The sequence below is a fragment of the Ictalurus furcatus genome, chromosome 5 (genome assembly GCF_023375685.1).
Source record: "Ictalurus furcatus strain D&B chromosome 5, Billie_1.0, whole genome shotgun sequence".
In the NCBI taxonomy this organism is placed as follows: domain Eukaryota; kingdom Metazoa; phylum Chordata; class Actinopteri; order Siluriformes; family Ictaluridae; genus Ictalurus; species Ictalurus furcatus.
This window is the reverse complement of record NC_071259.1, coordinates 3,818,803-3,831,837: the sequence shown is the minus strand read 5'-3', so window position 1 is coordinate 3,831,837 and position 13,035 is coordinate 3,818,803. Positions and strand designations below refer to the sequence as shown.

Genomic DNA, 13,035 nt, shown 5'->3' with positions numbered 1-13,035 from the left:
GTTTTTTCCTCATCTCATCAGCCCATTACTATACTTAGCTCAAGTTTCCAACAAACTCCCGAAAGACAGCTTGAGGATAACCAGAGTGAATTTTCAGCAGCCTTGCTGTCTGAACTCGTTTACTATATTGTCACCTACATTTGCAGTATGTTAAGGATTCCTTGGTTAAACATCCTCATATTCTCATCTGCAAAATGTTCACGGGTCTCCCTTGGAATAGGTAGACGTGCAAATGTTTGGGAAGCTGTAATCACAGACCATTTATTGGTATAACTTTGCCATGCAAGCCCGAACTCTTTATTCAAGTCAGCGAACATTTATAACTATAGACATTGTCACAAAGCAGCTTTACAGAAATCCGGATGTAGGTTTAGATACTTAACGAACAAGCCAGAGGCAATACTGGCAATGAAAAAACTCCTTGAGAGGACACTGAATGACTCGCTCTGTGACACCGGATAGCGGGATTATAAGCCATTACAGTATAGAGGCGTTGAAAAGTAAAGTCAAACAGCACTGCTGAAAGATTTACACCAGTGGTCGGGAACATCTGGCTCTTTGACAAAAAAATAAATAAATAAATAAAAAAATCACGTGGCTCGCCAGGAGTCTCACCCTTCACCAACATATCATCGTTAAAAACGTAAACGCATCACTAGAGGTGCAAAGTCAGTTACAATTCCTTTGTCGTACAGCCTACCGAAGCTAATGAAAAGTCACGTTACGTTTCTACGGTAACCTCTCGCGCTCAGATTCAAGCGGCTACCTAGCTAGTTTTTGGACATGGCGTAAAAGAAAGAATTCAGGAGGAGCATCGAATACATTTCAAAGTGACTGGACTGAAACATACGCTTTTATTGAAAGCTCTGATGCTCTGCGGCGTCTGATTTACACAGAACGTGTTGCCTCGTTTTACATTTTTTTTAAAAATCAACAGTTAAGAGACATTACGAAATCCACCATGCAGCATTTGCAGCGAAGTACCCGGTGGGCGAAAGCCGTAGGAAGGCACGCACGGAGCTCCGACGTAACCCGCAAGCCGGACAGCGGCAGCTGTAAGCTTTGCTGGATCATTGGAGATTGTAAGACAAGGAAAACCTTTTACTGACTGAGGATATGTAATGTCAGGCATGTTGAGTATGGCTACTGAGCTGTCTGTGGATTTCCCGAACAAGGAGAAAATCATTCCGAAAATAACAGACATGCCCCTGTCAGCTAGAACAGTGCATTACCACGCCGTTATGATGCCACGTGAGATAGAGAGGGGAAAAAAGCACGGACATAGGCCAAAAACCTCGGCAAATTGTCTTTCTCTTGCGCTGGATGAGTCTACACACACACACACACACACACACACACACACACACACACACACACACACACACACACACACACACACAAAAGGTTTTTGCAACGGTTCTTGCATAAACCAAAAAAAAAAAAGAAAAAATACCTTTTTGGTGAAAAAAGGTTCCCGACCCCTGATTAACAGTATGAGCATATTGTTACTAAGAGTCCTGGGATGCCAACAGGACAACGTTTATGATTACAGCAGCAGTTCTTGGGTACAAATCGACAGAATCCAGGTGAGATTATCCACTGAAGCAATGATGAGGCTTTGGGATATACTGTTTTTTGGGTTGTGAGAAACCTTCCACAACAGCAGCTGGTCAAACTCTGTTTTACATCATCCATGTAATATTATCAATTGGCCTCATTACAGATGTGTGCAAATGCCTTCCTTCATAGGGCCTTTGCCAATTTATTTATCTGATGCCAATTTCTTTGCACACCTGCCCAAACACAGGGAGAAAATAAAAAGGGGGGCAAATGAGGGGCTAAAAATAAAGAACAAAACAAGAGAAACCATCTGGTTCTTATACAGAGGCAACATAGAAATTATACCAAGCCTCCTCCCCATCATCCCCCTGTTCCCGGCACTGTTTGTGTGTCTGGATCCAATCAAAACCTCACCTTCGTTTTCAGGATTTGAGAAAAGTCAGGACAGAGGCATAGCATGGGAATTAAATCCTATCATTCATAGCAGAAATCCCCCGAAAGCTCCTTGCTTTGGGCCTTTTCAGAGTTTCCCTGGACAATCTCTTGCAAACAGAGGACTATATACACCAATGGCCAACTATCTGACTGTATTTGTCCATCGACGTGTCATCATGTAGTTGACTGCAGATCCATGGAAAACTGATCAAGTAAGCTGTTAGCTGATATGCTAGTATTAGCATACATGACACTGGTTCTGCAGAATGAAAGCCATCAATTATGAAAAGAACTCCAGGAATGATGGCTGTGTGATATACAACATGCCTTGACCCAATAAGACACCTCGCAAAACAACAGAGTAGAAAACGGTCTTTGTGTGCAAGGACAAGAAATGAGGTTGAAGAATCACACAGATGGAAGCATTCGTGTTAGCATACTCCTTTAGCCAAAGAAGCAAAAGAAGTAGTTCAGGCTAGGAAATCAATAAAGACGGATAACTGTGCCGCTCAGTGCCAGTCTTACAAGGAAGAAACATTTTCATGAGTGTGTACGATAAAGTATTATTCTCTAGTGCCGTATACGTAATAGAGTGCTTCTCTGAAAGCTATTCATCACCACACACTGTACAGTCACAGCAAAATCTGGCAGCTGTTCCAGGAGCTATTACTTCATCCTCTCTGAGAGATTGTCACAATAACAGTCACCCCAGCACCACATTATGTCATTTTCCACAACTATTGATTTCTCTCTGCTGGAACTGAGTATTTTTCATAAAACTGGAGGATCATGACACCTAGCACTCATGGACTTGAGATGAGGAAAGGTTTTTCTGATGATTTTTTTTAAGCTTAAAAATAAAAAAATAAAAAAAGTCTTGTATGTCTATATACAATTGTATGCTTCCAACTTTGTGGCAACAGTTTGGGGAAGAACCAAATATGGGCGGGATGGGCGTATAGCATATCCACAGTATGTTTGCGTCCTCATTCCCTAACCTCCCACCATTTGCAAATATTTTGTTGGGGAAAGAGAGGCTTTTAACTGATCAGATTTTTGTTCTCCGAAATTCCTGAGCAAGAATCTGAGATCTAGGGTCTCGGGCCTTTAGAACTTCTAGTGCATCTACAGCGTGGTGCATTTGTGGTTGATCAGAGTCATGCTAGCCTTGACTCAAGGTAAAGGATGTGTGCATGCTTTTTCAGGACAGCTACTATGAGCCATATCCATGGCAACAGGATCACTGCATATAATAAGTGCATAATAATAAACTGTATTACTTTGAACGTCTGTAATTACCCAGGTTTGCAAACACAAGCTCTCACAACCAAGGCAGTAATTAGACAACAGAGTAAATCCAGATATCTTCAGGCAAACATGGGAATCTTGAAGAAACATTTGCAAAGCCGTTGGAAACTATTAAAAACTATGGGAAACTTCTGGGAAAACCTTAGGAAATCTTTATGTAACCGAACCTTAGGGAAACTGGTTGGAAACCTTTAGGAAGTTGTTGCGAAACTACTGGGAAACTGTTGGAAAACTTCTCGGAGACCAAAACCTTCAGATTAACATGAAGATGCAACAAAAACGTCCAAGAAACTGGGAACCACAACACTGCCAGAAGTAGAAGAGAACATATTTGACCCTGCTCAAATCAAGTCAGGATCTGTGAGGCTCTGTATACAAATCAGGACAGTTAAGATCTTTCTCCAGGTATTTTCAGCTGCTCCGTGATGTTGAAGGAGCCAGAGTTGGAAAAGAGGTGGTGGCTTGGAGGACATGTAGCTTGGAGGACTAGCCTTTGCCTATCCTGGTCGGTAACTGTTGTACGGAAGAGGTTAACTAGGTAGTGGGTGGTGATTGGTAAAGAAAGGGTTAAGGGGGGGGGGGGGGGTGGGGCACTTGCTATGAAGATGTCACTTGCTAGGATATCATGTTTTAGTCTAAGCTGCGATCAATTCCATATTGCTTTATCAGCACAAAATATACTGAAAGTCTAGACCTAAAATACATTCCACACAACCAACTCCGACCAACTAAAGTCCTTTCTTTTTTTTCTTTTTTTTTTTTTTTAACATTCACGCAAAGACAAGAACAAAAACCAAAAATCAGTCATTAACGAGCAACAATTCTTCACACGCGCTTTACTTTTTCTGGTCATTAAAATCCTTATAAAAAAAAAAAAAGGGGGAATCACGAATGCTGGAAACCGCTCGAAAAACATGTGTCGATTTTTCATATTTCAAAAGAATTCCATTAAAACACCAAATGATCGTCGGCCCTCACTGGCCAACCACAGAACAAAAGAACGAAGGACCTATGAAGCCGTCATCCCTAAACACCATCACAGTCGACGGAATCAAAAGCTCAGTCAGAAGACAAACGAATGGCCATGGCATGGCCATGCCACCGTTCAAGATGCCAAATAAAACAGCCCAGAGGCTACCAACCTTCAAAGGCCGCCTTCAAAGGCTACCTTCAGAGACAAAGCCATTCACGCTGTTAACGTGGTCCTTTTAGGTCTGGTTTTATACGAGAAAGAGAGAGCGAGAGAGAGAGAGAGAGAAAGCATTAAAAAGCCAGAAGGGCCCCGGCAGCAGCTGCGAGTGTCAATGAGGGCGAATGGGGATGATTAAAACCTAACTGGGTTTACTGGCCACTTGCCATCAGAGGCTCCAGCAAGTAAGAAGGAGAAGCAAAAAAGAGGGGAAGAGTAAACAAAAGAAAGCAGAGGATAGAAAAAGCGTGCAATTAGAAGTTCCCAAAACCTAAGTCTGAGAGCGGTTTCTCAAATACTGAGAATCTCACCGTGTCTCACTTTGAGGTGTTTATATAAATGCCGAACCCCTCCTGCTTAGCCTACTCTTCAGTGTGGCCTGGCACGTGAGGAGGACAAAAGCTGCATTGTGGAAGCTCAGCTTGAAAACGTAAGAAGAGAAAGATGCACGGATACAATATCAGTCCTGTGGATCAATAACACTGCAGCTAAAGGTCACCCTGTGGAAACTTGCTTGAAGCGTCAGTGTATATGTGTGTGTGAGACCAACATGAACAAAATGTGCATTTATATAATAATAATAAATATAATTTTAAGTGTGTGTGTGTGTGTAGATATACATATTTTACATATCTGTGTATTCAGGTTTATATACATGTGCCTGTACGTGTTGTGTATACAATGTGTATGTATATGTGTGCTCTTGTGCATTTATATTGTATGTATATATATGTGAATAGTTTTGCATGTGTATGTTTGAGGATCCAGACATTCAGTGATCCGATTCTTCAGTTACAAACACACGCAACCACGCGCACACAAACACAATTATGAAAATAATCTGTTTTTGTGCAACATGACAGAATCACTCTTCTCAACCAAACACATCTCGTTTTTCCCAGTTGCGTTTTTTTTTTTTTTTTTTTTTTGCTGCTGAGCATTGCCGGCCAAAATACAATAAACATCGCATACACGTCTCCAGTCATGAGGTTTCGGTTACACCAGTACGCTTGCCCGAGTACGTGTATACATTTTATGCTGAACGCAGCTGCGTCGGCGATTTAGTTCAAATGTTGAGTAATAGCACACGTGGCCATGTGTTTTGAAGACGTGGAAAGTCACGGAGCCTATTAAACACACACCAACGAGGGGAAGCTGAAACGCTGCTGCAGCTGGAAATTCGCCAAGTACCGTTGGCTTCCTTCCAAATCCACGCCATGTAATGAAGTTAAAGTCTCAAAACACTATTTTCACCGTATAAACGTTAACCTACATGACACCACGGCATTCTATTAGCAGAACCTCCGTAGACTGGATGTGGACAGAAAATTAGCTTAGGAGACTTCGTTGAATGGGTAAAGATATCTTTTAAATACTAATCAAATTTGACCATAAATAAATAAATAAACAAACGAATAGACCAATGCATGTGTAGTAAGTATACAATTAACCCGATTATGAATCCACATAACTTTCCCTATATAAAATACTTCGGTAATACTACAGTAACCTTTGGACTAAAGTCTATAGACATTGAAAACATTGTGATTTAATATTAATATTAGCCAGGTGTTTGTTTCCATTCACAAGCTCCATTGTGGGCCTCTCAACCATTTTATTTAGTTCCTATGTCTTCATTTTTAACCTAAATGAGTGATTTGCATATCTTCATTTTTAAATGAACCCTCCGTGTTCGGTGGATATTGACACGACCTGTTCAGATTTCAGACATTACTTTATTTCATCCAGAGGTGGGTAGAAATAAAAAAAATAAATAAATAAAACACATTTTGGATAAACCCCCCTTTAAATGGCCCGAACCTCAATCGGGAGGAAGAACATTTGAGTTGGTGCCCCTCGTGTACCACCACCAACGATCGACCCTGACTGGCCCCAATCTGTTAAATTAAGCTCGACTGTAAACTGAGGCTAAATTCAGGCAAAAATGCTGGAGATTGCCCAACTTTACCTAAAGATCTTGACAATTGGTCATGCTTAATTAACTGGAAAAAAAAAGAAAAAACAAACCTAAACCGCAAATGATCCCTAGGAAGTAATCTAGCTTCTTACCTGGAAAATGTATTTCTGGCGTAGTGCATGATGCTGTCAAAATCATAGACTTCCCCTAGAGAGTCGACTTCACCGGGCTCCATCTTCAAGAAGTTGTACTCCTGTCCTATGTAATAAAACAGAGAAAAAAAAACATCTCGGCATGAAGCCTGAATGTTCCAGACGTTCCGCAGAAAACGATCTCACCAGAGAAGACAACAGATGCTGATGATTTCAGGAGGTTTTATTTGGCTCATATTAATCAATAGGCTGCATAGTGGGATCATGGTCAAATCCCAGATTTCATTCTCAAGTTCGGAAGGTGTGGAATGGATCTAGGTCCCAGAGGGGAAATATTCATGAAAGCATCATTATAAAGAGATAAGGAGGCCCGGCGAGTCCAAACACTCATTTCCAGGCGAGCTTACTTGTGGCCGAGCGAGTCATAAATCTGCGGTTAATCTCAAGTGTTCACATATACTGAAATCACCCTGAAGGATTTCAGTTACAACGCCTCCATGAGTCAGACCCTCAGAAAAATGAAGTCGGATCACACCTAGGATTCAAAAGCATGAAATTTTGGCACAAGCTGGCAACCGCGAATCCGTGAATGAGCTGCCTGTGCATCATTACTAAAGCACATAATCGCAGTGAGTAGAAGGCTACTGGGGCAACGAAGACAGGTCTGAATACTAGAACAGAAATTTCACCCAATCTTCTTAAATACTAGGATTACATACAACAGGAATATGGCACACAGCTGGATTTGGGTTGGCCTCTGTAGCCAAGAAGGAGCCTTGTAAAAGTGGTCATGTTACTCATGACCTGGTAGTGTGTCACACTGTGAAATGTTCTTGGAACATTACCATAACATCCCCCATCCATAACATCTAGCAGGCTAAAAACTTGGACTCTTTGTCCGTAAACTCCTTCTTTTAAATTCAGACATAAATTAAATTGACCTCAAAACCCAACCCTGTTTGGTGTCTTTCTGCTTCTTTAGTTTTACACTAAAGCTACAATGCTAACACAGCTAACATTTATAGCTTAGCTCTAGCAGTTTAACACCGTACAAACTGTATATATAATTATACACTCGTTGAGTTGTTAGCTCACCGAGTTCTCATCATCTCAAACAGATCTCAAATACTTATGCGGTTTCTGACACTCTGTTATCTAAAAAATAAAAAGGACAAAAGGACTTAGCAGAGCGAAGAAGTCATAGCAGCAGCCATCTTGAAGCCAAATCACTTCAGCACACAGTTTGTTTTCACTCGGTAGAAAGCGTGGTCCAATGTTTGAATTGTATGTTAGAAGTGATTCTAATTAGAATTTTTCATTTCAGTTTTATTTCCATCCAGTCATTGTGATATTTTATGAAATCGTTTCCTAAACCAGACAATGTTTTCCTTTACTTGTTAGCCACATTAGCCTTGTAGCTCCTGAACAAAAAAAAAAGAAGGACATTTTAGATGGAAAATTGTAAAACTTTATTTTTGAGCCAAACTTTTAGAGTTTTTCATGCAAAAAAATAATAATAATTTTTTAAAAAATAAAATAATTTCCAGCTGATTGCTAATATTCGTACGTCATTTTTTGCACTGAAACGTTTAACTTTAATGAGGCTTTATTTATGCAAATGAGGCTTGATCTAAGCAAGCATGAATCATTTTGCATACGTGATAAAACCAAAAATCTAGATATTGTTAGAATGAAAATAGATAGCTCAATGCGAAGACACTCTCAAGATGAATACTTTTTTTTTTAATTGTTGGAGAATCATTTTCTTTTTGTTTAATCAAAAAAAAAAAATACCATTCACTGTTATAAAAAAATTTAAAAAATAAAACGTCATGCAGTTTTTCAGTAGAAAATTTTACATGACACAAATAATAATCAACATTTTGGGAAATTTCTCTCGAATACCCTTTTAAATACGGAGAGGGGAAAAAAAAACAGGCAATAAAAACAAAACGGTGAAATAAACAGTTTTCAGTTTTGATATTTTTATTTCTACAGTTTATGAGAAGACATGTTATAGATGCAATTTTTTTAAAAAAACTGTTGCTTCAATCTGTAGAGTTTTATACCTCTACTAATGCTATGGCTGACTTTTTGCTTAGTCAGCCACCACAAAGTGAACACTTAGTGAAGTTAAACCAGGTAAACATGCTTTGTTGTTGTTGTTTCTGAAGTTTATCTTACCAGGCTGGATGTTGTCCCGTATGATGCTGACGTGGTCGTCTCGGTCCGGCCGCGTATGCTCGTGCCAGAATCCGATCACATGACCGAGCTCGTGCACCACGATTCCAAACTTGTCGCAGTTTTTACCAATGGAAATGGCCTGGGGTCCTCCTCCCCTGCGGCCCACATATGAGCAACACCTAGAGGGGAAGAGTTACGGCGTTCAGAGTCATCTTGTAAAACACTCATTCAAAGTACTTGGCAGGTGAGGCACTAATCACCGTTTTGTCTGTTAACACGAAAGTAACTCACCAGGTCAGGCAAGCGTGAATCTACATTATGACCTGCTCGGTTCACGCGTCCCCCAGGACCGTATAATGATCGCACATGCATTCACGCCTTGTAGTCAAGATTGTTGTATCTCACACAATGTGCAGCTTGCAACACTACACCACCAATGTCCTGTGCCAGTCCTCAGTTCAAGCTCTGTGCAAAAGACAGCTGGTGAATCGGAAATCGCAATTTCACAAGACCTAAGACTCGGACGTAGGCGCGTGTTAGCAGTCCATTTTTAGAAGAAGGGAAGTTTAAGCCATGTAATACAGCAGTGACCATGATGAAAACCTCCACCACCACCAGGCGGTGGTTTCATCAACAGCCAGTATATGATTACAAACTGAATCGATTAGGGTTATGTCTATATCACAACAGCACGTAACTATTCAACAACACAATCAAAGCATGTGTAAGGAATTTGCACACCTAGCTAGCAAGGTTTTTGACATCTTTAAGCAGATTGGCTGATGTTTAATTAACTAGCTCCTTAGACAAAGATGAGCTCTGCAGGAAGATAGCTTAGATAAGAGTACAAAGATGTGTGTGGTTTGTTTTGGAAAGTGGTACCTGGTGGTATCATATTGCCAATAAGTAACGTATGGACACCACCTAAACGATGCTTGGTATCTCCACATGGCTTAATGACAGAATGCCACCACCAATGTCATGAGTTCCTGATTCTGTTTTCCAAATAAATAAGTTTTTGGTGGAGCAGGTTCCCAACCCTGATCCTGGACTACCCTCTCTTCTGCACATTTTAACACACCTGATCCAATTAATCGGCAAGGGAAACGTGCAAGACAGAGGGTTCTACAGGACCATGGGGATTTCCAGGACCATGGGGATCTCCAGATGCATGGGGTTCTCCAAGGACCATGGGGGTCTCCAAGGATCTCCAAGGACCATGGGGTTCTCCAAGGACCATGAGGTTCTCCAAGGACCATGAGGTTCTATGGGATTGTGGTCTGATGAATTTGCAGACCAGTCAAAGTGTCCCAGCGTTCAGACACCTTACAGAACGTCTGAGTCTTAGTGTTGTGTTTTGTTTGAACATCCCACACAAAAATCAACTTCAGACTCTGGACAACAAATTGGCCTTCCACTTTTATGATAAATTACATTTGCCCAGGTGCTCGCCTGGTGACGTTGTCTGGGAAGTTTAGATACAGTTTAGAGGCCATGGAAAACCGTGCGTCACGGAGCAAAGCATTGGAACAACTTGGATAATTACATATGTAATATTTGGCTAAAACGCGTCTCCAAACTCCTGAAGTGGTCTGAGCAATCGGCTGTAAATCTATTTTAAACGTGTCTTGGGTGCATTTACACCTGCCTTTTAATCCGTCTAATCACAGTCCGGAAATAATCTTGATCCTGTAGACACAATAATAACCGTCCATGACACAAACATGCTTCAGCAACTCAAAACACTTTGTGTTGTTGTGTCTGTGTTTATTCAGAGCACAAACGCTATAATGCTGAAAGAAGTAACGTGATCGGACATCAAAAACACACACACACAGTTCTTTTGTGGGTGTAACAAGCCACTCTCTAATTACTAAAGTATCCAGTATCTCACTCCAGAAGCTCTGCCTTGAACTTTGCACAGAGGAGACAGAGGTCCACACACACACACACACACACACACACACACACACACACACACACACACACACACACCCCCCTGCTTTTGGCTGAACTCTGAGAAAAGGTTTCTTGTATCTCCACAGAGCTAAAAGTGACTGTTGGGGAGGCTCACAGGACGGAAAACACACTGCTGTACTTTATCACATCAGCCTCCAGATTCTCGCTCGAGCTCCGAGCCATTAAATCTGCACGCTCACTCACTTACACACAATCCGACCGCTACAGAAAATAACACCTTTATTATTAGCTGTGTGTGGCTCAAGTGCTGTGTCTGTTCTATTTCAGCTTGTGCTTTAATGTCGGCTCGAATCATTGGGATTTATACGGACAACAATTTCAGTAATCCATCTCCCAGCTAAACAAACTCAAAGCCTGGCAGGATGCGACGTCGTTTCAGGCGAAATAAATCGACCTTACTATGAAAAGAGTCATCAAATTAAAAAGTAGATAACTCTGAAAAAGATGAAGCATTAATGTCGCGCTCCATTGATGATAACCATGTTAAATATCCTCAACGATTTTTAAAAAACAATATTTCTACCAGCGGATTTTTCCTCAGCAACAAGGTCACCGTGGTGCATTTATTTCTGAATGTATGAACATTATCCACTCCATAACCCCCCTTTCCCTCTCCATCCATTTTCCATACCGCATATCCTACACAGGGTCACGGGGGAACCTGAAGCCTATGCCCTGGGTTTCCTGGGATAAGGTGTGGGACACCACGTCCAGGGTATTTTTAAACATGGCCCAATTTGGAGTGAAAACCACAACCCTGGCAACCCTGTTATTAACACTGCATTCGACTAGAGATCGTGACTTCTTACAAAAACTAATTCGACCAGGAAAAGCCAAAAAAAAAGCGCCCACACAACTGGGAATTCCTACCCAGGAACTCGGGACAGTTCAGGAAGTGACGTCTAATCAACACGCCTGCTCACGCGTCTTATCTTCTTATCTGTACATCAGTTATACTGTAGGTACAATTACTGACTTTAAATCAATCTACATACAGATATATTCGTTTGTTAAATGTATAACGCGGACGATACAGTCTGCTGTTTTGAGATGGAACATATACATCACTCATTACAGTTAGATGGCTAGCTTGTTGCTAATAAAAGATGAACATGAAGCCATCCATGGTTCGTTTTCCCCCAGCTCGATTGTGTGGAAGTTGACAAAAACGGTCATTCCGAGGTCTGACGTCCCACTTCCATGGTAAGTAGGATGTAGCATGGGGCAGTGTGATTCCCACCCCAATGGGCCTCTATTAACTATACAGAGTTAAATTTGTGACAAAAGTATTGAACGTAACTTTTCAATAAACAAACAAAAATATGCAATGAGAAAGAAGAGAAACACTCTGATGCTGAAAACAGTCAACAAAATATAATATGGTCTTCAAATAAACACCATTCTTTGTTGAAAAGTTCTCCAAGCTTTGTTTTCGCTAATCATGGTGTATGAACGCGCTGCCAGAGTGCTCCACAGTTTTCGTTTATGCGCCGCAAAGTTTACGTTCGCCATTCTGACACAAATCTCACGTGTGGGTGGGGCTTAACAGCGATTTACCTCATTGGCTAATGAGATTTGGATCGACAGCACGAGTGTCCGGCTAAAGAGGAGGGTCACGATGATGATGATGATGATGATGACGATGACGCTCCGTGCTGCTCCTGAGAGCTCATCTCGAAAAAAAAATTGTGGTATGAGACTCCTCAAACCTCAAATATTAATTACAAACTAATACACTGACTAAGTAAGTTAGTCATTTCAGAGAACCGCATCCAGAACTCTCCAAAATCCGTGACACTGAAGTCTCTACTTCCAGATCAGGCAGCTGTCGATCCAAATTTCACGAGCCGACGAGAGTAAATCGCTGCTAAGCCCCGCCCACATGTGAGATTTGTGCCATAATGGCGAACGTAAACTTGCGGAGCGTAAAGTTTGAAAACGTAAACGAAAACTGTTAACGAGGAATGCAGTTTATCCGAAGACCATGTTAGATGTTTTCAGTTTCAGAGTGTCTTTCTTCTTCCTCGTTGTAGATTTCTGTTCGTTTCTGGAAAAGTTACGTTCAATACTTTTGCCTCAAATCGAATTCCTGCTTGCTGCAGTTCCCATTTTCGACCACTAGGTTCAAGAATAACTCGACGAATGAGCCGCCATTGGAATGAATTACACACCGAGCTCATCAAAATTATTTTAAAAGTCTCCTTTATTATCTATATAATCAAGATCAGCAGGTCGGCGCTCTTTGAGACGCCGTTTCTTGCTTCACTTTCATTCGTTTAAACAGGTTTTTCCTGCTTTCCTGTAATGGA

General features: G+C 41.2%; 1 protein-coding gene across 3 annotated transcripts in view; it reads right to left on the bottom strand.

The window, feature by feature from the left end:
- bmp1a (bone morphogenetic protein 1a) overlaps window positions 1–13,035 on the bottom strand; it is a 65,162-nt gene that overhangs the window by 28,566 nt on the left and 23,561 nt on the right. For all 3 annotated transcript variants that reach the window (XM_053624282.1, XM_053624281.1, XM_053624283.1), the window contains exons 5-6: window positions 8,747–8,925; window positions 6,563–6,668 (exon numbers count right to left, since the gene is read on the bottom strand). In XM_053624282.1, the coding sequence (XP_053480257.1) occupies window positions 6,563–6,668; window positions 8,747–8,925 (285 nt within the window). The remainder of the gene's footprint in view (window positions 1–6,562; window positions 6,669–8,746; window positions 8,926–13,035) is intronic.